General features: G+C 44.3%; 1 protein-coding gene across 2 annotated transcripts in view; it reads left to right on the top strand.

Moving 5' to 3' along the window:
* The window catches only part of LOC309558024 (uncharacterized protein), a 122,316-nt gene extending 107,022 nt beyond the window's left edge, over positions 1–15,294 (top strand). Inside the window, exons 1-3 of one of the 2 annotated variants that reach the window (XM_082260945.1) lie at positions 9,863–9,923; positions 10,009–11,424; positions 15,057–15,294. In XM_082260945.1, the coding sequence (XP_082117071.1) occupies positions 10,423–11,424; positions 15,057–15,224 (1,170 nt within the window). In that variant the 5' untranslated portion in view covers positions 9,863–9,923; positions 10,009–10,422 and the 3' untranslated portion in view covers positions 15,225–15,294. Of the gene's footprint in view, positions 1–9,862; positions 9,924–10,008; positions 11,425–15,056 lie in introns of those variants that run through there. The other variant, XR_014225400.1, reaches the window with a different exon arrangement.
* The last annotated feature ends 11,159 nt before the right edge of the window (positions 15,295–26,453 follow it).

Here is a 26,453-nt window from a genome sequence, read left to right on the forward strand (position 1 = left end):
TCAAATAAAGTTAACCCCTTCACTACCAGTGTATTTTTACAGTAACAGTGCATATATATAGCACTGATTACTGTAGAAATGTCACTGGTAACCCCAAAAGTGTCAAAAATGTCAGTCAAGGGTCCGATCTGTCCGCCGCAATGTCGCAGTACCGCAAAAAAAATCGCAGATCGCCGCCGTTACGCGTTAAAAAAAAAAACAACAAAAATGACAAAAATCTTTCCCTTAGTTAGTAAACACAATAACTTTTGCGCAAACCAATCAAAATACGCTTTTTGCGATTTTTTTTACCAAACATAGGTAGCATAAAACAAATTGGCCGAAAATTTTAAAAAATTTTGATTTTTACATTTTTTTGGGGGGAATTTCATATAAAAAAAAGGGAAAAATATTGCTATTTTTGCAAAATGGACGCTCTTTTTTTGTTTATAGCGCGTGATCAAAAAATCGCACAGGTGATCAAATACCGCCAAAAGAAAGCTCTGTTTGTGGGAAAAAAAGGACGCCAAATTCGTTTAGGTACAGCGTCGCACGACCGCGCAATTCTCCGTTAAAGTCACGCAGTGCCGAATCGCAAAATACCCCCTGGTCGGAATGGGGGTAAAATCTTCCGGGGCTTAAGTGGTTAAATAAAATACAAAAACCACATCCCCTGGACTGTTCATTGTCTGAGCTAAGAACTGTTAATGCCGTGTATCTGTTATCAGTTGCTAATGGTAACCCAGGGGACTCAAGAACGTGTAGTTCTCAGCGGCTCCCTAGGGGGCAGTGCTACATATAAAAGTATGTGTTTTCGCTAAACAGTAAAAATCAAAGGCGCTCTTTTTTTTTTTTTTTATCTATTGAGTCTTATAATTAAAGTATGATTCTTATTGCATATATATTATTTATTTATTCAAATTTATTATTATATACAGTATACACTGTATTACCAAAAGTATTGGGACACCAGCCTTTACAAACATAAGAACTTTAATGGTATCCCAGTCTAAGGCTCCATTCACACCTGAGTGTATCGTTTTCAGGCATTATTTTTTTTTTTGGGCATTTTTCAGGCTTTTTTTCTGGTCTTTTTCAGGCTTTTTTTCCAGGTGTTTTTAGGCAGGCATTAACAGCTAACAAAAACTCTTGTAATCTGCCCAAAAAGAAGCTCGTGTACTTTTTTGAGCTTCATGTGTTTTGCTTCAGGCAACAAAAAGCTCATATGTGAACAGGGGACATTGAAATGAATGGGATTTTGCTTGTTTTTAGATTCAGAGATGAGCGTTTTACGAGCTGAAAAATGCTCAGGTAGGAACAGGACCTTAGTCTGTAGGGTTCAATATTAAGATGAAGCTATAACAGCTTCATGGGAAGGATGTCCACAAGGTTTAGGAGTGTTAAGAAATTACACTTTGCTACAATGTAAAGTAGTGAGTGTACAGCTTGTATAACAGTGTACATTTGCTGTCCCCTCAAAATAACTCAACACACAGCCATTAATATCTAAACCGCTGGCACAAAAGTGAGTACACCCCTAAATCAAAATGTCCAAATTGGGCCCAAAGTGTCAATATTTTGCGTGGCCACCATTATTTCCCAACCCTCTTGGGCATGGAGTTCAACAGAGCTTCACAGGTTGCCACTGGAGTCCTCTTCCACTCCTCCATGATGACATCACGGAGCTGGTGGGTGTTAGAGACCTTGCGCTCCTCCACCTTCTGTTTGAGGATGCCCCACAGATGCTCAATAGGGTTTAGGTCTGGAGACATGCTTGGCCAATCCATCACCTTTACCCTCAGCGTCTTTAGCACAGCAGTGGTCATCTTGGAGGTGTGTTTGGGGTCGTTATCATGATGGAATACTGCCCTGTGACCAGTTTCTGAAGGGAGGGGATCATGCTCTGCTTCAGTATGTCACAGTACATGTTGGCATTCATGGTTTCCTCAATGAACTGCAGCTCTCCAGTGCTGGCAGCACTCATGCAGCCCCAGACCATGACACTCCCACCACCATGCCAGACTGTAGGCAAGACACACCTGTCTTTGTACTCCTCACCTAGTTGCAGCCACACACACTTGACACCATCTGAACCAAATAAGTTTATCTTGGTCTCATCAGACCACAGGAGATGGTTCCAGTAATCCATGTCCTTAGTCTGCTTGTCTTCAGCAAACTGTTTGCAGGCTTTCTTGTGCATCATCTTTAGAAGAGGCTTCCTTCTGGGACGACAGCCATGCAGACCAATTTGATGCAGTGTGCGGCGTATGGTCTGAACACTGACAGTCTGACCCCCCACACCTTCAAACTCTGCAGCAATGCTGGCAGCACTCATACGTCTATTTCCCAAATACAACCTCTAGATATGATGCTGAGCACGTGCACTCAACTTCTTTGATCGACCATGGTGAGGCCTGTTCTGAGTGGAACCTGTCCTGTTAAACCTTTAAACTTCTCCACAACAGTATCTCAGACCTGCCTGTTCTGTTCTTTGTTCTTCATGATGCTCTCTGCGCTTTAAATGGACCTCTGAGACTATCACAGTGCAGGTGCATTTATACGGAGACTTGATTACACACAGGTGGATTCTATTTATCATCATTAGTCATTTAGGTCAACATTGGATCATTCAGAGATCCTCACTGAACTTCTGGAGAGAGTTTGCTGCACTGAAAGTAAAGGGGCTGAATAATTTTGCACGCCCAATTTTTCAGTTTTTTATTTGTTAAAAAAGTTTGAAATATCCAATAAATTTCGTTCCACTTAATGATTGTGTCCCACTTGTTGTTGATTCTTTACAAAAAATTACAGTTTTATATCTTTATGTTTGAAGCCGGAAATGTGGCAAAAGGTCAAAAAGTTCAAGGGGGCCGAATACTTTCGCAAGGCACTGTATATATATATATACTATATATAGTATATATAGTATATATATTATATACTTTATATAGCAGTAGGGCAATAGAAAGTGTCAATAGAGCAATGGACGAGGTCAGCAGGGCAGAGGTTGGCGTCAGGAGTTTTTTTATTATTTTTTTATTTTTATAATTTTATTTTTTACAATATTTTTTTCACAATAATTTTTTTTTTTACAATTTTTTGGGTGCCCTATTGGGGGGCTTTGGTGAAAACAGACCCCTGATGTCTCACTTTTGACAGAGATTCCTCAGTCCCTTTCACTGCAGCCAAGCAGCAGGGGGAATCTGCACAGCACATGGTGATTAAGGGGAAATGTGAGAGGTGTATTAAAGCGGAGTTCCACCCAAAAGTGGAACTTCCGCTTTAAGGAGTCCTGACCCCCCGACATGCCACATTTGGCATGTCATTTTTTGGGGGGGGGAGCGGGTACCTAGTTTTGACAGGTACCCGCTCCCACTTCCGCTCGGAGCGCCGCGGCGCCCTGAGCGGAAGTTCTCCTCTCCCCCTCCCTCCCTGCAATCTTCTGGGACACGTCAGAGGTCCCAGAAGATTGCCGGCCAATCACGGCGCGCAGCGCGACTCGCGCATGCGCAGTGGGTACCCGGCTGTGAAGCCGCAAACTGTAACAGCCGGGTGCCCACAGCAGTGATGCCGGCGCCGAGGGAGAGGATCGAGGCTTCCGGCGGCCGCATCGCTGGACCGTTGGACAGGTGAGTAAATGGCTGGAACTCCGCTTTAAGTTTTGTGAGATACTGTATATATATATATATTATATATATATATATTTAGTATCCATTTATTCATAAATATGATATTTATTGCACATTGTGACATTACTGCCATCGTTCAGCTTTAAATAAAGCTCATAAATGATTCCCAACCCTCCAATTTATATAGGTGTACCTACCATGTGCAGTGTAATAGGAAGCTTATCTCTGCGTCCTAACTGTGTAAGTTATGTGTATATTGGTGTGTCTCTGTGTGTACAGGTGTCACATGGGACTCGGGTTAATCGCTACACTTGTCAATCTGAACTTTAATCAGACATACCGCATAGTAAGAAATTCGATTTTGAGACCTTAATTTAACCCGTTGCCATTTTGATTATATATCTGCGGTTACCAATCTCAGCTTCCTGATGGTATTTCATTTTTGTGATCCTTCCACTTTAGATTTTCCATGGCAAATTAAAATTTCCAAAATATAAAGAAAACTTTTTTGAATAAGAGTAGAGAAGGCTTAGATCCCCTGTCCATTTTTTTTTTCACTGAGACAATGACCAGTCCAGTATCTTTGGGTTTTTATATTTATTGTGAACTTGGATAGGAGAAGGGAATGAGTGGGATACTCCTTTGGCTCAACTATCCACAATTTGCTGGGGACAACTGAAAAAAATGCCCGTTGGCGCTGACTTGATGCTGGCTTGATGCCGGCCAGCGCCGGTTAATGCTGGTTAATGCTGGCCTGCTGCCTGTTAACACTGAACTGACTTCTGATCACCTCCTTGTGACTCAAAGTCCCTTTGAATCTCCCTTTGGCACTCCTGACTGAGGTAGCTACTTTATCACTGCTGGACTGCTGAACACTTGTACGCTTCAGGGCCCGCACCGGCACCCTCCTACACACACTAAGCTTCAGGGCTTACACTCTGGCACCCCCTTTTCTAAGCCTTCTCTACTGGTTAGCTGGCTCCCTCTGAGCTTCTGGAGTGGTCCCCTCTCCTAGGCAGACCCCTGGGCAGTTTACACTGCTTTCCTGGAAACCTCTGCCCAGCAGCTCCACTCGGTCCTCAGCACACCGGATTCCTCTCTGCAGCTCAGCTCAACCTTCCGTCCTTCAGGCCGACCACCAAGGACACCTTCACTACCGCTGACTGGAGAAGAGACAGCCGTCACCCTCCTCCTGGGACTCTGCTTCCCGCCAAAAACGCTGCGTCATGTGTTCCCTTCAGACTTATACCCTCGCCCAGGGTGCTTTGCGGCAGATTCTGCCCTCTGGGATAGATACAAGCCCTGGTGTGCTATCGGTTAGGTTTCCTCCACCGTCCAATAGGAACCCCCCATTGGACACAGTGGGTAGACTCCCCAACACAACAGACACCCTGGAAACACATGACAGCCTGACTGAACAAATAGGCCCCCCTGATAAGAAGACAGGGTCTCCCTTATGGTTTTCCTAGCACCTACCTAGGAGGGTGCTACATATGCATTTTTCAGCTAGTGCATTTTTGGAAAGGGTCGGGGACTTTATTTCCTGCAGCAGATTGCGTTTTGCATGTAATAGACTTCCATAGAGCCGAACCAGAATCACAAGTGTTGCGTTTTTGATGCGTTTCAGACTTTTTTTTTTCGCTTTAAAACACTATGTAAAGCTGGTTGCTAAGGAGCAGGCTGGTAAGTCGGCCACCGCATCCTTAACAACCGATAAGTCATCAGCTGTCAGTGGGGCAAAACGCGCCAGATAAAAGGCATCAAGCGCAGCCTGCATAGATGTGAACCTACACTAAAGGCAAATCTTTTTGGATAGAGTGGAGAGGGATTAGAACCCCTGTCAGTTTGTTTTATTGCTGTCTGTGTCCCCGTTAGGAAGATTCCCCCACATTTGTCCTGTTTACCATTATCAATGAGAGTGAATCTGAAAGAAAATGCCACATTTTGGGTTGTCCCCAGACCAGGAATAAAGGGGAAATCTTCCAATTTGGCTATAAGACCAAAATCCAAATGCAAAAAAAAAAAGTTTTTTTTTTTAGTTCTACTTTAAGCTTCAGTTTTAGGTTCCAGGAAAAACCCGAATGACACAGATGTCACAAAAGTGATTCCTGATCTGTTCTGCCCCGGTACAGCAGGGGAATGCCTATGGTAACCACCTGCGGGGCAGCCCACACAGGCAAGGCGACGTACTGGTACGTCACTGCCTGTTTCTGGGTTTAGGGCACGTACATCTGCACCCCCCCCCCCCCACTGTGATAGTACACAGTAGAGCTGCACGATTCTGGCCAAAATGAGAATCACGATTTTTTAGCTTGGAATAAAGATCACGATTCTCTCACGATTCTCTGTGTAACAAAAAAAAATTGGGATAACTTTACTGTTACGTTTTTTTTTTATTCATTAAAGTCTATTAATTGCGTTTGAAAGACTGCTGCGCAAATACAGTGTGACATAAAATATTACAACAATCGCCATTTTATTCTGTAGGGTCTCTGCTAAAAAAAATATATAAAATGTTTGGGGGTTCTAAGTACTTTTCTAGCAAAAAAAAATGATTTTAACTTGCAAGCAACAAATGTCAGAAAAAGATCCAGTCTTTAAGAGGTTAAACTTCCTTTGTCCCTGGCAGAGGGAAGGAAAAGATACAATGTAATCATTTTTGTTTATAGTTACTGGGAGACTTTGCTGATAGCTGTTTGCTGGAAGGCTTTTTTTTTTTTTTTTTTTTTTTTACACAGCTGTTCTCTCTGCTATGCAGCTATGCAAAGGATCGAGCATATTTCAGGGTTAGATCGTCAGGAGGGGTGAATCGAGATCGCGATTTTCATACGATTAATCGTGCAGCTCTAGTACACAGCAGGAGTCTATCACCAGGTCCCGCCCAGTGATTCATGGCCAGGACCAGCTTATCGGCTGTGTCCAATCACAGCCCAGAGCCTTGTGTTGACACTTAAGACAGGGCTCTTGTGCAGAGGGAACAATCTCTCAAAGCAGGGATAAGAAACAAAGATCTTTAGTCAAAATTAGCACACATTACACCTTGTTAGATGCACATTTAACCCCTTGATTACACCTGGATCAGGGTTTCCCAAACTTTTTTGGGCCGAGACCCACTTCTGAATACAGTTATTTTTCGGGACCCACTTGCTTGTAATGGAATATTGTAAAGCGCTACGGAATTTGTTGGCGCTATAAAAATGCAAATATTAATAATAATAATAATAATGCATATTTTAAAGGGAGGGGGATGTTAAATTAAAAATATCAATCAATTTATTTTTGAATACACTTAATATTTAAATAAATATAAGGCTATATGGCACTCACCCTCCTTCCTCTCCCCGCGGTCCACAGTGAAGGTGAAGCCCCTGTTTGCCCTCTCCAAGGCCCAGCACAACTCACCCAGAGTCTCCATGATGAGGAGCTCTATGCTGGTCTTGGTTTCCTGGCTCTTCTCCTTCAGATCCTCTACTGGGGTCACAGACGCTGCCATGAACTCCTGACCCCGCCAGGCCACCTGGTCCTCCTATGGCACCAAGGCTGCCGTCTCTGCCCGCAATAGCTGAGAGAATCCTGCCAGCAGGACCAAGGAGCTGGCTCTGCACCCCATGAACATATCCTACATAACAACAGCCCACATACCCACTCACTGATGCAAGTATCCTCCTCGTGGGAAATGCAGACCAACCTCCATAAACTGCATGGGCGGGGTCCTGAATCCATCGCGATTTGATTGTTCTGTCTCTCTGTAATTTGCGCGGGCTCGCACAGCACAATTTAAGCAGGCCTGCTCTCAGTGATTTCCAGCTCAGCGCGACCCACTCAAATGCAGCTCGCGACCCCCCAGTGGGTCCTGACCCACAGTTTGGGAACTCCTGCTCTAGATGTTAACCCCTTCCCAGCCAGTGTCATTAGTACAGTGACAGTGTATAGTATTAGCACTGATCACTGTATTAGTGTCATTGGTAAAGTCAGTGGCAGTTAATCAGTTTCCATTCAGTGTCAGTAAGTGCCGGTTCACACATATGCAATGTCAGACTTTGCATATGATTCGCAGTGCACTGCTCTGCAAATCGCATGCGATGTCTGTGCATTGCGAATTCAGCCATACAGATTGTATGGCTGAATTCACATCACATATGGACCAAAGTCGCACAGGACCCTTTTTTTTGGTCCGCACCAGAATCGGATCGCATGGGTGTTCACACCTATACGATCCGATTCATGCCCAAACTGACAGTTCCCACTGCAATATGCAAACTGATCTGGGGTGTCATTCACTTTGTATTGACACCCCTAGCAATTCGCATATGGCAGTGTAAACTGCCTGCGAGTCAAGTGTGATGCGAGAACCCGCAGTGGATTCGCAGGGTTCCTGCATCACAAATGTGTGAACCAGCACTTAGTGTCAGATTGAGCACCGCCATTAGTAGTATGAAGAAAAAATAATAATAGAAATTTCAATATATATAAATACACCATAGTTTGTAGACGCTATATCTTTCAGGCAAACCAATTACCATACACTTATTGGAATTTTTTTTTTACCAGAGACCTGTAGCAGAATACATTTTGGCCTAAATTTATGAAGAAATTCGATTTTTTACATTTTTTTATTGGATATGTTTTATAGCAGAAAGTAAAAAATATTGATTTTTTTTTTTTTTTCAAAATTTTCAGTCATTTTTCCTTTATATAATAATAAAAAAAAAAACTCAGTGGTGATCAAATACCACCAAAAAAAAAGTTCTATTTGTGTGAAAAAAATTATATAAATTTAATTTGGGATACAGTGTTGCATGACTGCACAATTACCAGTTAAAGTAGCGTAGTGCTAAATAGCAAAAAATGGCCTGGTCATGATGGCGGTAAGTGTTCCCTACTTGAAAATGAAAAAGAGACACATTTTAACCAGTTGCCGACCGCCGCAAGTACATATACTGCGGCGGTCAGCCCCGGCCAGGCAAAGTGACGTACCGGTACGTCACTAGCCTGTCACTGGCTTGTGAGCCAATAGCGGGCGAGCGCGCGCCCCGGCTCGTTCCCTAACAAGTCAGAGCGTGTGACCGGCGGACCCGATGTCCGCCGGTCACTCGCGATCGTTCACCATGAAGGGAGAAAGGCAGGCGGCTAATGTAAACAAGCCGCCTGTCATTTTCCCCTGTGTAAAAATGGAGATCAGACGGTTCTACTATGTAGAACCGTTGATCTCTGTTTTTACACTAGTAGCCATGTCCAATCACAGTTAGAAATACACCCCTAGGACACACTTAACCCCTCCCTCTCCAATACAGTTAACCCCTTCCCTGCCAGCGTCATTTTTGCAGTAACAGTGCATATGTATAGAACTGATTACTGCAGTAATGTCACTGGTACCCCCAAAAGTTTTTAAAAATGTCAGTCAAGGGTCCGATCTGTCCCCTGCAATGTCGCAGTCCCGCAAAAAAAATCGCAGATCGCTGCCATTACTCGTTAAAAAAAAAACACCAAAAATGACAGAAATCTTTCCCTTTGTTAGTAAACGCGATAACTTTTGCGCAAACCAATCAAAATACGCTTTTTGCGGGTTTTTTTACCAAACATATGTAGCATAAAACAAATTGGCCGAAAATGTTAAAAAATTTAGATTTTTACATTTTTTTGGGGGGAATTTCATATAAAAAAATGTGAAAAATATTATTTTTGCTCTTTTTTTGTTTATAGCGCATGATCAAAAAATCGCACAGGTGATCAAATACCACCAAAAGAAAGCTCTGTTTGTGGAAAAAAAAGGACTTTAAATTCGTTTAGGTACAGCGTCGCACGACCGCGCAATTGTCCGTTAAAGTAAAGCAGTAAAAAATCGCAAAAAACCCCCTGGTCAGGAAGGGGGTAAAATCTTCCGGAGCTTAAATGGTTAAAGAAGCGTAGTGCTAAATAGCAAAAAATGGCCTGGTCAGGATGGCGGTAAGTGTTCCCTACTTGAAAACGAAAAAGAGACACATTTTAAAGTTAGCAATACACTGGTAGATTTTTCAATGAACGTTGGTATGAATGATCATACAAAAATTTTAAATACATTCAATGACTTGACAAATCCCATAAAAAAAGAACTTCTAAATTTTGATTTGATTTTGCAAGTAATTTGATTTACCAAATGAAAACCACATTCACTGTTAGAAATTTGTATATTCAAGAAAAATTCTCCATCCTGCTCCTTCAAATTTTCTTCTCTTTGCGGGCAAAAAACGGCCACACTAATGAATAGTAATACAGATGAACATTCTTAAAAAGAAAAATTTCGAACAAAATTCTGCTAGTGTTTTTTCAGCCTAGGTAAGAGGCACTGATTTTCTGCTGCTGAATACCTGAACATGGCAGTAGAAATTTAAAAAGCAAAATCAATCTTCACCTGCAACAGATCTACGTGAAATATTTATGTCTTCAGTCATTTACTGGAATCCTAGTCAGCAATGGAGACCGCCCGTAATTGCCAGAAACTTAACACCAGTCTTATCTGCAGGTGCAGGTCTAAACCTGCCTGCGGTTGCTGGGAGACCGACCAACTCCGCGTAATCTTTAAAACGAGTCCAGCAAAAGGGAAGGGACAAGAGTATAAATAGGAGAGCCGAACATGAGATTTACAGGTAGCTAACAGACAAACTAAAAGCAAAAACTTTGAAAAGTTTGGAGAATGTTTTGACAACCCAACTCTGAGATCCTTCAAGAGCTAATGGAACGTTCTTAAGCTTGGACAAACACTACAGGTGCAAAGTATATTCTACAGAAGAACTAAATTATGATCTTAGGATAGAGCTTTGTGCCGGGCTCTAGGATGGATAAGTTATACAAATCCTTACGGGAAGAACTTAGGGTCTTTGAAGAACAAGTTCAGAAGTGTCGAGTAAACTTTGACCTGCAGACGTTGCAAAGGGCTCTGGCACTGCTATCAGAAGACCACAAGGTAGAAGTTCATAACTGGAAGCAAATAGAGCAGTATGTCCAATCTTCCTCCACCATCAGGGAACAAGGGGTGCAGCTTCATAAGTACTTATCCTGGCTTCTGTCCTATGTGAAGTACCTTCGGACAATGAAGGATGCTTTTGACGAGCATGTTGTTTTTCCTTTGTGTGATAACCTCTATGTCAATGACGAGGATGAGACCACACCGACACCAATCCCGCTGTCTCCTCCAAACATCTCTGGCACTGCCCGACAACTCTTCCACCACCGTCGTAATTGGGCCCTTCTCCTGAACACAGGGAGTCCACGGCAACAACATTATAATGGAACTCCACATACCATGGCTCTTCTACATTGTATCCCAGATATATTTGAAGAGAGTCTAGTGACGGCTAACCTGGCACAAAACTGGATTCTGCTCCATGAAGCTAAATCCAAGAAACCTTCACCCACTTCTGAAACCCAACCTCAGTTGGGCATAGAATATCTCACGGTAGGAGACGACAGACAACTTTTTGGGGCCTTTAAACACTCTGCTGACATAGAAGCTCAGTCCCATCTGAAGGACACAAGGGAGCATATGATGTTTCTCTTATGGAGAGCTGGGCGGGCTGAGATTCTGGAGCACCAAATGAGAGACTCCAAACAGAAGGTTCGCTTTTTGCAGCAAGACATCGATGAACTGAAGCAGTTAATGCAGAAAGATGGACAGGGAACATCTGACGTACAGACCACTATCAGCCTGGAGAATAAGAAGAGGCTGGAGAAACTTCAGCGGCAGCTGGACTTGGAAAAGTTTCACCAGCAGATCGTAAGCTGTGACTGGCAGCTAGAGCTGGAAATTCGACCATCGCTCATTCGACAAATAAATGCAGTAAGTTCTTTATCTTAGCCAGCCATTCTCAACCAGGGTTCTGTGGAATCCTAAGATTCCTCAAGAGTTTACTAGGGGTTCCCAGAACTGTGGCTGTTTGAACTATCATTTGATAGTGACTGCATAGGTGTGTGGGCAACACCCAGGGGTGTAACTACAGGGGTTGCAGGGGTTGCAATCGCAACCGAGCCCCATGCTCCAGGGGGCCTGTGCAGCTCCACTATACACCTGGATAGGAGGGGCGGTGGGGGCAGCATGTAAAGAAATCACTGTCCTCCTTTTTCCTCCTGTAGCTGCAGGAGGAAAATGGAGGAGATTGGTTCCTCTCTATGCTGCCCTCGCCACTCCTCCTATCCAGTTCACTTGTGTTCTGCTGTCTCTGGGCCCCTGTGGGCTCCCCTGGTCCCCCCCCTTACTGTGCTGCCCCCCCCCCCCCCCCACACACTGTGCTCCCTTCCCTCTCCTGCCGGCTGCTGCAGGGGATGTGTCACAATAGAGAACCAGGAAGGAGTCGGTAAATATGTAATTTATCAGCTCCTTCCTTTTCTGAATGGACAGAGTCATAGTCAGCGATATTGTAAAAAAAGAAAATGATAAAATATAATACAATTAAAATACCAAAAAATAAAAACTACTGACACCAGTGGGTGAACTTCCAGGATCACAAAGGTCACACTTGCGACTGGGCCCTGGCATTCTACCACCGTGGGGCCCCAAGATGGCAGGAAGGGGGCCCACTGCAGAACTCGTAAAAGGGTCCTGCTGCGGGACCATAATAAAGGGCCCCGCAACGAGAGTAAAGGGCCCCAGGATCAGTGGGAAGAGCCCCAAGCTTGAAGAGAAGGGCCCCGGCCAGGGGTCCGGGGGGCCCTTCCTGGTTTCTTGCACCGGGGCCCTGAAGGTTCTAGTTACGCCTCTGGCAACACCACTTGGCAGTGCCAGCTGCAGGACACCAACAGTCTCTTTATCTGTCTGGAAAGGGGGCATTCTTCCCATTAAAGAGAGGGGGAAAAAAGCGCCAGTGGAGTGCAGTTTAAAAGAAGGAAGTTTTATTAAAAAGAGGAACAGGTTATGGTGACTCGATACTGGACTCACTTCAGTGCAGTCACTGTGGTGCCCTCCCTGGTGTTGGTCAGTTAGCTCGGTGCCTGCTCTGGGTCCTGATGCGGTCCAATCATCCGGGAGAAGTCCGGGGTCTCTCAGGCGACTTCCGGGTCGGATCGGCATAGGAGATGTGGAGCGTTGTGGAGGCTTCTTCCGGCTGCGTCTGACGTCACGGGGTGTCTGGGCTTTGGTGGGCGTGACACTTGACAAAGAAGTGCGCATGCCCGCCAGCTGTATGTAGCGCATGCTCCGAAACATGTTGTGACGCCCGGATATGCCCACCAAAGCCCAGACACCCCGTGACGTCAGACGCAGCCGGAAGAAGCCTCCACAACGCTCCACATCTCCTATGCCGATCCGACCCGGAAGTCGCCTGAGAGACCCCGGACTTCTCCCGGATGATTGGACCGCATCAGGACCCAGAGCAGGCACCGAGCTAACTGACCAACACCAGGGAGGGCACCACAGTGACTGCACTGAAGTGAGTCCAGTATCGAGTCACCATAACCTGTTCCTCTTTTTAATAAAACTTCCTTCTTTTAAACTGCACTCCACTGGCGCTTTTTTCCCCCCTCTCTTTTATGATTAACATTGAGCTGCTTCGCTCACCCAGAGAGCAGCCCGGAGTGCAACCCATCCTCTCCCTCCTCATCCACCCACTGAACAGTGGATTGTCCACACCCGGACTCCCCCTCCCCCCTTACACCCGGGGTCAGCCCAACACTCTCAGCCTCCAGGCATCTGAGCCCTACTCCCCCCCAAGGCTGCTCCAGCTGACAACTCGTCTAAGTACCAGTGTCCTGCCTGAACCCCGCCTGACCATTTGCCTCTATTAGCAGCCACAATAGAGAGCAGCACCCCCTGTGAGCGCCTTAATAACATACTCTCATTCTTCCCATTGGCCACCAATTAATTGATTTTAGCAGGGGTTTCCCAAGGCCTAAAAATGATTTCAAGGGTTTCTCTTGGATTGAGAAAGGCTGATCTTAGCACATGCATGGTCCGGAATGTGTGAGGGATGCAACCTGTTTATGCATATAGAAACAATGTAGTCCAACATTGCAGATATTTTCAAGCATGTTATGAAAAGTCGGCTGTTAAAGAGCCTTCAATACAAATTCTTTACAGGAAAAGGTCTGATTCACTAAGGTTAAGTAATTTGCATTAAAGTAAGTCTTTAAAGTAATTTGCATTCCTGACGTGATGTCACAATGTATAGCAACAGTACAATTTAACCAAAAGCTCTAATTTATCATTAAAAAGCTGTCCCTGAGCTCCAATTCAGTAACTTTGCCTAGGCTGATATTATGTCATCAGTCTGCTGCAGGTAGAAGGAAGCACTTCCTCAGTCTCCTCTCCCCCAGTGATTAAACTGTGGGGACATCCTGTGCAATGACAGTGTCTCTGCAAAGGGCATTGCATGACACCTTTATATTCACCCTACTTGCACTCCCACACTCCTCCTTTGAGAATACCCAAACCTCTGGGTACGGGGTGGCATGTGAACTGCTCCCCTCTCATGTTGCCCAGGCATAGCAGCTAATTACTAGGCTTGAGTGCTGTCACATGACCTTGACCTAGGGGGTGTAATCACTGCTCTCCCTGGTCACCCACTCAGCAGAGGCGTAACTAGAACCCTCAGGGCCCCGGTGGAAGAAACCATGAAGGTTCCCCCCTTCCCTTCAAGCCGGGTGCTCTTCCCACTGATCTTAGGCCCCTTTACTCTCGTTGCGGGGCCCTTTATTACGGTCCTGCAGCGGGACCTTTTCAGAAGTTCTGCATGGTCCCCCTTCCTGCCATCTTGGGGACTCCCCACGGTGGTGGAATGCCAGGGCCCGGTTGCAAGTGTGACCTTTGCGATCCTGGAGGTTCACCCACTGGTGTCAGTAGTTTTTATTTTTTGGTAATTTAATTGTATTATTTTATCATTTTATTTAATTTTTTTTACAATGTCACTGACTATGACTCTGTCCATTCAGAAAAGGAAGGAGCTGGTAAATTACAGATTTACTGACCCCTCCCTGGTTCTCTATTGTGACACATCCCCTGCAGCAGCTGACAGGAGAGGGGAGGGAGCACAGTGGGGGGGGGGGACCAGGGGAGCACACAGGGGCCCACAGACAGCAGAGCACAAGTGAACTGGATAGGAGGAGCGGCGGGGGAAGCATACAGAGGAACCAATCTCCTCCATTTTCCTCATGCGGCTACAGGAGGAAAAAGGAGGACAGTGATTTATCTACATACTGCCCCTGCCGCCCCTCCTATCCAGCTGTACAGGGGAGCTGCACAGGCCCCCCTGGAGCATGGGGCCTGGTTGCAATTGAAACCTCTGCAACCCCTGTAGTTACGCCCCTGCCAGTTTCAGTTCAAAAAAGGAAGGAGCAGTAAGGGAGTACAAGCAAGGTGATTATATGGGGATCAAGGGATGGCCATTGTAGGGGCACTACCACTACATGAGCAAGATGACATTGCATTTTTAAGGCTATAAGCTAATACAGTAATTCCAATTGATCTGTTGTTGCTCCCAGGTTCGCGACCGCTGTGCAGAACTTGAAAGCTCAACGAATACCCATAAGGAGCTCCACAAGGAACCATCCCAGGAATCGGTGGGAACACTGAGTGATGTGGAATGGGATAATAGCTCCACCATCTCCCACAGTTCAACATATTCCTCTGATGTTTTCTCCACCCGCTGAAGAGTTCATGCGATTATTATATGACTCATTCCATTTTAACCACTTCAGCTCTCGCACCCGCACACCCCTATGGACCAGCACAAGTTTTAAATTTGTTTGCAATATTTACATGTATGCATGTAAAAATACATACTGTATTCTGTACATACACTGTATTCTATTCTATATTCTATACATACACTGTATTCTATTCTATATTCTATACATGCACTATATTCTATGAGCCTGTTTTTTTTTTTTTAGCAATAGCTTTGTCATTATTTAAGATAACAAAGTAATACATTATCTTTCTATTTGTGATTTTATTTTTTTATCCAATCGATAGCCAAAAACAAAAAAAATGCACCTTTTTCTACTTTGATCAGTGTTAGTTTTAAAAAAATGTTATAGTAGATAAAAGTATAAACGTTTTTATATAATTTATGCTATTTAAAATTAAACTAAAATTATGATTCTGGCACAAAGAATTGCAAAGTTATTTACGGAATTAAGAAAAAAGTTTTGTTTTTCATTTTTGCACTTTTTTGATGCAACACTAAAAATTAACAAACAAAATGAACAAAAAGTGTAAATATAAATGGTGAGAAAAATAATGAAGAATAAAATAAAATTGACAAGTAAATAATAGCTAACAGGGAGAAGGGGAAGAAGAGATTAATTAGGGCTGTATAGGGTAAACTAAGGGATAATAAAGGATTAAATATGAACACATTTTTTGTTTTTTTAATAACAAAAAAATGCTATTTTTTTTTTTGTGAGGTTGCTTTAACTGACATCATATATTTACATAGTTAGTGAGGTTACAAAAAGACACCAATCCAACCTATAATGAGTGTGTGTGTGTTTGCTGTCAATAGTACATTGTATACCCTTGTATGTTGTGGTCGTTAAGGTGCCCATCTAACAGTTTTTTGAAACTATCGATGCTCCTCGCTGATACCACTGCTTGTGGAAGAGAATTCCACATCCTTACCACTCTGACAGTAAAGTACATGGTTCAGTTTCACATGCTGAAATGGTTTTGCCCACGGATAGGTGTCCGGTTCAGCCTAGGTCGAGTAATGCTTTGAACACTCAGTGGGTAAGACATTCACTTACAGGCCTGCCATGTAAAACTGGATATTACCTAGAAGTATTCCAAAACCAGTATCTCTCCTGCGCTCAAGTGGTATGCGGGAAGGTAAGTGATCTGAATGGTCTTTTTAGCACCAAAATAGGCGGTCTTGCTGCCCCCTCAGGACCAAGGGTATCCAAAAACACTAAAAGACAACAACAAGAGAAGGGTGCACCAACCTTGTGCATTACTACTAAAAAAGTTTATTAAAACCCAAATAGATAGGATACATTATACCAGTGGTTCTTAACCTGGGTTCGATCGAACCCCAGGGGTTTGGTGGGTCAGTCTCGAGGGTTCGGCGCATATAGATCAGGTCCCCCATATAGATCCCCCCTTACAGCAGGCCAGGGTGAGGTGAGGTCCCGTCCCCCATATAGATCTCCCCCCTTACAGCAGGCCAGGGTGAGGTGAGGTCCCATCCCCAACATAGATGCCCCCTTACAGCAGGCCAGGGTGAGGTGACATGAGACATGATAATGACATGAGAGTGGCACTTGCCAAGATAAAGCCGCGCATTTCTGAAATGGTCTCTGAAAGACAACAGCAGAAGTAACACTAATTTGCAGTAAATATTCATTATTATGTTTTTGTTTTTTGTGTGAAAATCAAGTTTTAATGGTTTTGTTCTTTGTTCTTAATGGTTTTGTTCATTTTGTGCACCTATGTATAGATATATACCTAAAATAATATATACCTATGTTTTGAATTTGAAAAAATTATATTTTATTTTTCCAATTAAGAAGGGTTCGGTGAATGCGCATATGAAACTGGTGGGGTTCAGTACCTCCAACAAGGTTAAGAACCACTGCATTATACTGTACTCACAAACATAAGATGTATACATGAATATAGGAAATAGGAACCAATCGCCTCCAGGACACTTCCATACTGCTGGATGGATGATGGCGTCCACAATAATCTGGCTTACGCATTTCGAAGGAGAACCCTCTTCCTCAAAGCCAAAATCGTCACTGGGAGGGTTCTCCCTTGAAACGCATAAGCTAGGTCATTGTGGACGCCATCACGCGTTGTTGCCTTGTTGTTGGCCTTGCAGCTTCCGCATGCATTTGTAAATGTGTGTTAACTAAACTCCTGTTTTTAACTTATATTGTGAGACAGGTTTATTTTGGTTTGTTAGCAGACTGGTGGGTAAGTATTTCAAACTAGGGACCGGCTGTTTTTCACACACCTTCATTTATCCCATCTTGCTTTTCAATTGACTATTAACAGGGATGGAGACACTGTGCAGTGCTCGCCAGTTCTCACATAAAGTCCCAAATTGCCCATTTCTTGTATCTTACTAGGGATGGAGACGCTTGCTTTACATGCGGGTGTCTCACTCAAAGTCCCCATTTGCCTATAACATCTTTACTAAAGGGATGGGGGTGTGTGTCTCCCAGCTGATCACATTTAGTTTGCACTCCATGGTTTTTTATACAGCCATGCGTTTTCATTGCCAGTCATGGATTGGAGCAGGTGGGGGAGGATTGGGCGGTCTCCAATCCCATCTGTTTCCCATCCATCTATTAGCAAGCATGTACTTCCTTTTGTGAAGACACTTGGACACTCAGGTTGAGCAGTGTTATTTAGTGTTAGGTTCTGCAAGAAACGCAGGATGCCTTGTTGTTGGCCTTGCAGCTTCCGCATGCATTTGCAAATATGTGTTAACTAAACTCCTGTTTTTAACTTATATTGTTAGACAGGTTTTTTTTGGTTTGTTAGCAGACTGGTGGGTAAGTATTTCAAACTAGGGACCGGCTGTTTTTCACACCTTCATTTATCCCCTCTTGCTTTTCAATTGACTATTCACAGGGATGGAGACACTGAGCAGTGCTCGCCAGTTCTCACATAAAGTCCCAAATTGCCCATTTCTTGTTTCTCTTGTTGTTGTATTACCTAGAAGTTCCTTATTCTTTTTTGTTAGGGGGTGTTTGCTTAAAGAGTAACTTCACTTTTGTCGAGAAAAAAAACATTCTGGGTGATCTATGTACATTGTAGGGATTTTAACAAACTTTGTTGCAGACTCCTACCTATTTGTTATTTTAAAGAAATTGCTGTTTTTTTGTCTTTGTCCATGTGTTGAGTGAGTCAGTATGGGAGTAATTTCATAATTATCAATCAGCTGCTGCACCCGCAGAGCCCTAATGAGGACAGTGGCAAGGTCTGCATCCCTTTAAGCTGTAAAGACATTATACAATTTTCTTATTGGATTCCCTTTAAATTTACCTTCAACTATATAGTGCAAGAGACCTGCCTGACTGCATACAAATTGAGAGTTTTTAGTTCTGACCTCATATGGTTTTGGAAAATTTAAAGGAAAGTTGTACAAGAAAATTGTACAATAACTGTCATGTAATGTGTAGAGGGAGGCCCCTCGTACAGCCCGGCTCTGAGACCACTGATGTATGTTGCGACAGTGGCCACAAGAGCACGGCGAGGTATGAGGGCCTGTAATATGTCCGTCAGCCGCAGCAGTGGGTAGCTGGTGCATCACCAGAGACGGGCAGATCCCTGGAACAGGCAGATGGCAGCAGAGACAGCAGACCCCGGATTGGGCAGGCGGCAGGTACTTGACAGGCAGCTGGCAGGTAGCAGGTGCAAGACCAGCAGGGACCAGGTAGCATGAAACGCAGGATAACTGGATGCAAGGCCAGACGAGCCAGGTCAGCAATAGATGGTCAGATACAAGCATAAATGTCAGGCAGAGAATGGTCAGGATACACGCAGAAGTCAGCAACATAGAATCAGACAGATGAGCAGAAGGCAGAGCAAATCCAGAGACAGGCCAAGGTCCGGGCAGATAGCATTCAAGCAAGGTGAGGGCAAGCCAGGTCAGTAACAGAAGTCAGCACAGGAACAGACTCAGGAGCACGGGTAATAGCTGTAGATCAGACAGCACTGGCTAATAGAAGTCCCATTGGCGCCAACATTAGCGACGGGCGCGTGTGGGTACCCGCATATGCATATGCATTTGCAAACAGTTTTTTACTGGTGTAGCACTGCCCCCTTGAGGACTGCTGGATAACACACCTTCGGGTCCCCCTGGGTTACCGTTAGCAACATTGGCTTTCACAGATTAATACTTAACATCTTTGGCTCAGTCAATGATCAGTCCAGAGGTATGTAGTTGTTTTTGGTGTTTTATTTTAAATAGGGATGGGAGAAGGGAAGAGTGGGATACTCCAATTTGAACTATTCACAATGGATGAGGACTCCTATCTGTAGATGCAGCCAGGCTGCAGATTCACCTTGCCACTCGATGAATTTAGGTCAAGTCTCTGTTCAGACGACTTAGTTAGGTAGATTATCTTCGGGTTACCTGCCTAGTATCCCCTTTCACTCCACAGACTGTCACCCGTCCTCTGACTATCCTACACTGGGGTGGCCCCCCTCAGGTCAGGCCCCTAGACACGATCCCCTGTACTCACGATACTGTTTTTCGAGGGTCTCCAGTGTCTCTACCCCTCCAGTCAGCTCTCTTGGACTTATGGGTTCAGTTCCTTTCCTCTGGTCCCCAGGCTGACTGCCTCAATTTTGGAAAAAAAAGAAAAAACAATATTTGTCACATTCTACTATATAACATTCTCAAAAAAAAAAAATTTAAAAATCAAAATTTTTTAACATTTTAGGACAATTTGTTTTCTGCTACATATTTTTGGTAAAAAAAAAAAATCGCAATAAGTGTAAAAAGTTATTGCGTCTACTAACTACGGGAAAGATTTATGTCATTTTTAATGTTTTTTTTATTACTAGTAATGGCAGCGATCTGTGATTTTTCTTTGCGGGACTGCGACATTACGGGGTTAACAGTGTGGGTGATCAAGGGGTTAAATGTGACCCTAGGGGAGTGATTCTAACTGTGTGGGGGGTTGGACTTGTGAAATGATCACAGAGACATGCGATTCTATATAGCAGGATCATATGGTCTCTGTGATCATTGCAGGCAGAAGGACAGGCGGCTGTGTTTACAACAGCCGACCGTCCTTCTCTCTCAGCGGGGAGAGATTGCGGGTGTCTGGCGGCAATCGGAGCCACCTGACACCCGCATCGGCTTCCCTGCTGACGATCGGGGGGGGCGCACGTGTGCCCCCTAGCGGCCTTCAGGCGAGCGACATAGACCTACGTCGCTTTGCCTGCGTGAGCCACCCTGCCGCAGTAAAAAGGCGGCGGGTGGTCAGGAAGTGGTTAAGGGAGAAAATAAACATCAATACTCACCTCCATGCTGCAGTATCTGTGTGATGCTGCAGCTGTCCCATGTCAGCTCTGAGACCGAGAACTAAGTGACCACATGACCGCTGATCGCCCAGTTTTTGGACTGCTCTGAGTGGAGAGCGAGGACTGTCAGTCACCACTCTCCGCTCTGCCCCTCCATAATATCCCGTAGTTTGTAGACTCTATAACTGTTTCCTCAAACCAATCAATATAAGCTTAATGGGATTTTGTATTTTTTACCAAAAACTTAGCAGAATACATACTGGCCTAAATTTATAAAGAAATTCGTTTTTTTACATTTTGTATTTGATGTGTTTTATAGCAGAAAGTAAAAAATATGCTTTTTCTTTTCAAAATTGTCAGCCTTTTTAGTTCATAGTGCAAAAAATAAAAAACGCAGAGGTGATCAAATACACCAAAAAAAAAACCTCTATTTGTGGGGAAAAAAAGGACATAAATTTTATTTGGTTGCAGTGTCGCACAACCGCGCAATTGTCAGTTAACCACTTAAGCCCCGGAAGATTCTACCCCCTTCCTGACCAGGGGGTATTTTGCGATTCGGCACTGCGTGACTTTAAAGGACAATTGCGCGGTCGTGCGACGCTGTACCCAAATGAAATTGACGTCCTTTTTTCCCCACAAACGGCTTTCTTTTGGTGGTATTTGATCACCTGTGCGATTTTTTGATCATGCGCTATAAACAAAAAAAGAGTGTAAATTTTGCAAAAATAACAATATTTTTCACATTTTTTTATATGAAACCCCCCCCCCCCCCAAAATGTAAAAATCAACATTTTTTTTAATTTTTGGCCAATTTGTTTTCTGCTACATATGTTTGGTAAAAAAAATCACAATAAGCGTATTTTGATTGGTTTGCGCAAAAGTTATTGCGTTTACTAACTAAGGGAAAGATTTTTGTTTTTTTTTTATGTTTTTTTTGTTGTAATGGCGGCGATCTGCGATTTTTTTTGCGGTACTGCGACATTGCGGCGGACAGATCGGACCCTTGACTGCCATTTTTGACACTTTTGGGGGTACCAGTGACATTACTACAGTAATCAGTGCTATACATATGCACTGTTACTGTAAAAATGACACTGGCAGTGAAGGGGGTTGACTTTATTGGAGAGGGAGGGGTTAAGTGTGTCCCTAGGGGTGTGTTTCTTACTGTCATTGGATGTGGCTGTTTGTGTAACAGCACAGATCGACGGTCCTACTTAGCAGGACGGAGTGATCTGTGCTTTTACACAGGGGGAGAATGACAGGCGGCTTTGTTTTCATTAGCCGCCTGCCTTTCTCCCTCTCTACCCAACGATCTCGAGTGACCGGCGGACATCGGGTGCTGGCTTCTTCGGGTACCGGCGGACGTCGGGTCCGCCGGTCAAACGCGCCGGCTTCTTCGGGTACGAGCGGGGGCGGGAGCGCGCCTCCGGCGGCGCGCACTCGCCCCCTATTCGCTCCCAGGCTAGTGACATACCGGTACGTCACTTTGCCTGGGAGGGGCTGACCGCCGCCGTATATAGTCGGGCGGCGGTCGGCAAGTGGTTAAAGTAATGCAGTACTATATGAAGGGGGGTAAATCTTTCAGAGGGCAAGTGATTAACTAATTTTTTTTTTTGTATAATTCTCCCTTAGGGGCAGGGGGTGTGTCCTGTGCCTACATACTAATAGGTGTCCCTCATTCCCATCTCAAAAAGTTGGGAGGTATGTTAAAGTGTTGGGATCTTTATGTGGTCATTACTGACTTGTCCTTACAACTGTGCAACCAACAGGTCACCTTACACTCCTCTACTGCCATATAGGAAAATGTCTTTCCATGAAGGTCACTTGAGGTCTGTCCCCGAATAACGAGAGGTCGGTGTCTTGTCCATTCTCCGATTGTATCCTTGACTTGTATTGAATGTAGGAAAGCCCTGACTGCACTTTGAAGAGCCCATTAGCACTAATGCAGCATTTTGTTTTGTGTCTGCTTTGATGTGCTCTCTTTGTGTCGGATTGGCAGGAATCCTCCCTGCTCATTAAGTACAATTAGAGAAGATTTCATTCATTGAGCTCCAACCAGAACGTGTGAGCTGAAATCCGGGGCCTGGCTCCAGGCCAGATCTCAGAGGATGAAGGCACGATTTGGGCTATTTTAAGCCTTGGCCAGGACAGGGAAGAAGAAGAAGAAGGTCCCTTGTTGATGGACGCGCTGGGCTCCTCCACTCATTATACAGTTCATGCTTCAGTCATGATTATCTAACCAGGGTAAGGGAGTGGCATCGGAATGACAATATTTAACCACTTTAGCTCCAGAAGGTTTTACCCCCTTCTGGCCATTTTTTTGCAGTTTGGCACTGCATTGCTTTAACTTACAATTGTGCGGTCGTGCGACGCTGTACCCAAATACAATTGATGTCCTTTTTTTCCCCACAAATAGAGCTTTCTTTTGGTGGCATTTGATCACCTCTGCAGTTTTTAGATTTTGCGCTATAAACAAAAAAAAATAGCAACAATTTTGAAAAAAAAAAAAAAACACACAATATTTTTAATTTCTTCAATAAAACATTCCCAATTAAAAAATTTTAAAAATCAATTTTTTTTTATCAGTTTAGGCCAATTTGTATTCTGATACAAATTTTTGGTAAAAAAAATTCCCAAAAAGCGTTTATTAATTAGTTTGCGCAAAGGTTATAGCGTTTACAAACTACGGGATAGATGTATGGACTTTTTTTTTTTTTATTAATAATGGAGGCAATCAGACCCCCTAACTGACATTTTTTGGGGACCAGTGACATTAATACAGTAATCAGTGCTAAATAATATGCACCGTTACTGTATAAATGACACTGGCAGGGAAGGGTTTAACACTGGGGTGATCAAGTGGTTAAATGTGTTCCCTATTGTGCTTACGGACTGTATGGGGGGATGGGTTAAACAGAGGCACAGAGAGTTCGGTGATTCAGCTTAGCTGAATCACACGATCTTTTCCTGCCTGTCTGACAGAAGAGCCGCTTGCTTTGTTTACATAAGCAAGCGGCTCTTCTGTCAGACAGGCAGGAAAAGATTGTGTGATTCAGCTAAGCTGAATCACCGAACTCTCTGTGCCTCTGTTCAACCCAGGCGGCTCTTCTGTCATTCTAGCCGAAGATCACGGGAGGCCAGCGGCGATTGAGCCCGCTCCTCCCCTGGTCTGACTCCCGCTGTGTCTAATCGCAGCGGGAGCGTGATGGGCGCCGCCAAAACTGCGTGCACATAATCACATAGATCTACATGATTATGCGCAGCCGAGCCGCCCTGCTGTGGGAAATCTGCGGTCGGCAAGTGATTGAAGCTGAACTCCAGGCATTTTCACCGATCAGCCATAACATTATGACCACTGACAAGTAAAAGGAATATCTTGTTAGAATGCCATCTGAAAATTGGTGAGATATATTAGGTAGCAAGGTAGTTGTCCATGAAGTTGATGTGGGGAAAGCAGAAAAAAATGGGCTTCGCAGTTTGTTGTGTATGGAGCTGTGAAGCCCATGGTGACCACAGCCAAAAGCTTCTACAATGGTCACATGAACATCAGAACTGGACTACAGAGCAATGGAAGAAGGTGGCCTGGTCTGTTGAATCATGTTTTCTTTTACATCATGTGGATGGCTGGGTGCGTGTGTGTTACCTGGGGAAGAGTTGGCACCAGGAAGCGGTGTAAAAAGGCAAGTTGGCAGAGACAGTGTGATACTTTGGGCAATATTCTGCTGGGACACCTTGGATCCTGCCATTCATGTGGATGTTACTTTGGTGTCCATGCCTCAATGGGCGAGGGCTGTTTTAGAAAAAGGGGGCCATACTCAATATTAGATGGGTGGTCATATTGTCATGGCTGATCGGTGTATATACAATTTATTTTTTCAGCTTTGGATAGATTGGAGACAGGTTAGAACCCCTGACAGGTTTTTATTGCTGTCCTTGGTGACCATTATCACCGAAAGTCAAAGAAAATTCAAAATATCAGATTGCCTTCATACCAGGAATTTGGGGACACAAGTTCTGGTGACAACCAGGCATCCACCTATTTTGGAGGGATTGCCTCTCAGTTCCTGTTTTGGACATGGGACAGGAAGTGAAGGGAAATCTCCCCAGTGAGACACAGATGACAAAAAAAATCTGCCAAACCAAACTGCTTGTATAATTACACTGGAAAAAAAACTGAAAATCGTATCAAATACTTACCATAATTTTCCTTTCCTGACGCCAATCCATGGCAGAATACATGTGATATAGCTCCGCCCCTATATTCACCCACAGGACCTGTTTAAATCTATAAAAGTCTGCCTGAGAGCAACCACCCCCATTCTCCGTAAACATAACATAATCAAAAAAGGGAGGGTTTGTATGATGTCATAGATTGGCGTCAGGAAAATGGAAAATGATGGTAAGTATTTGATACAATTTTCCTGATGCCAACATGGCAGCATACATGTGATAAGTAACTAGCTAAACAGGGAGGTCTAAAATGTATAATTAAACTTTATTACAATGGAGATGGAAGCCAGGATCTTCATTCCATTGAAGTCCATTGATGTACAAGCCCCTGCATCTTCCATGTAGTGCCTGAGGCAGGTGCACCGCGCCAACCAGCCTGCTGCTTTGCAGATGTCTCCATAGGCAAATGCCTGCATTTACCACTTCAATACCGGGCACTTTTACCCTCTTCCTGCTCAGGCAAATTTTCAGCTTTGAGCGCTGTCACACTTAGAATAACAATTGTGCGGTCATGCAATACTTTTCCCACAATTTTTCACACAAGTAGAGCTTTCTTTTGGTGGTATTTAATCACTGCTGCTGGGTTTTTTAGTTTTTGCTGAAAAAATTGAAAAAAGACCGAAAATTTTGAAAAAAAAAAAGGTTTTTCTTAGCTTGTGTCAGTAACTTTTGTATATAAGTAAATTTTCTCCTTTACTGATATGCACTGGTTAGGCGGCACTGGTGGGCACTGATGAGGCAGCACTAAAGGGCACTGATTAGGAGGCACTAATATGCCGCACTGATTGGCACTGATAGGTGGCACTAATGGGCACTGATAGGTGGCACTAATGGGCAATGATAGGCGGCACTGAGGTGCAGCACTTATGAGCAGGCACTGAAAGGCACTAATGGGCAATGATATGCAGCACTGAGGTGTGGCACTGATGTGCACTGATAGGGGGCACTAATAGGCACTGATAGGTGGCACTAATGGGCAATGATAGGCGGCACTGAGGTGCAGCACTGATGAGCAGGCACTGATGAGCACTGAAAGGCAGCACTGATTGGTGTCACTGATGGGCACTGATTGGTGTCACTGATGGGCACTGCCGGGGTTGCACTGATAATCAGGGCATTGATTACCTGTACAGGTCTCCCCTGCGAAGAGATGCTGCTGACCGGCTCTCCGCTCCTCACACTCTGTCAGTGTGAGATGAGGAGAGGCAATTAACGGCACTTCTGTGTTTACATGTGACCAGCTGTGATTGGACACAGCTGAACACATGGGTAAAAAAGAGCCACACCATTGGCTCTGTACCCAGATCAAGGTCGCGCTGTGTCCTAGGAACATGGCATGATCACCGCGATGCGCGTCCCCATGGGCGCCCTGGAAGCGGTGACACTGGGGTGACATCATATGACGTAGTCTCAGAAGGAGAGGGGATCCTGCTCACTGTCATTTTACTATACGGTGGGTGGGTTAAAGCTGTAAAAATGGGGAAGGTTGCTCTCAGCCAGACTTTTATAGATTTAAACAGGTCTTGTGGGTGGATACAGAGGCGGAGCTATATCATATGTATATCTCACCAAAAATGACATTTTTGTTGCAGTGGATGCCAGAAATCTGACTTGTATCTTAGGCAGACTTCTGGGAAAATTGGTGAGCCAATCACACAAGCAGGAAA

Source organism: Pelophylax lessonae, assembly GCF_965119305.1.
Source record: "Pelophylax lessonae genome assembly, chromosome: 6".
In the NCBI taxonomy this organism is placed as follows: domain Eukaryota; kingdom Metazoa; phylum Chordata; class Amphibia; order Anura; family Ranidae; genus Pelophylax; species Pelophylax lessonae.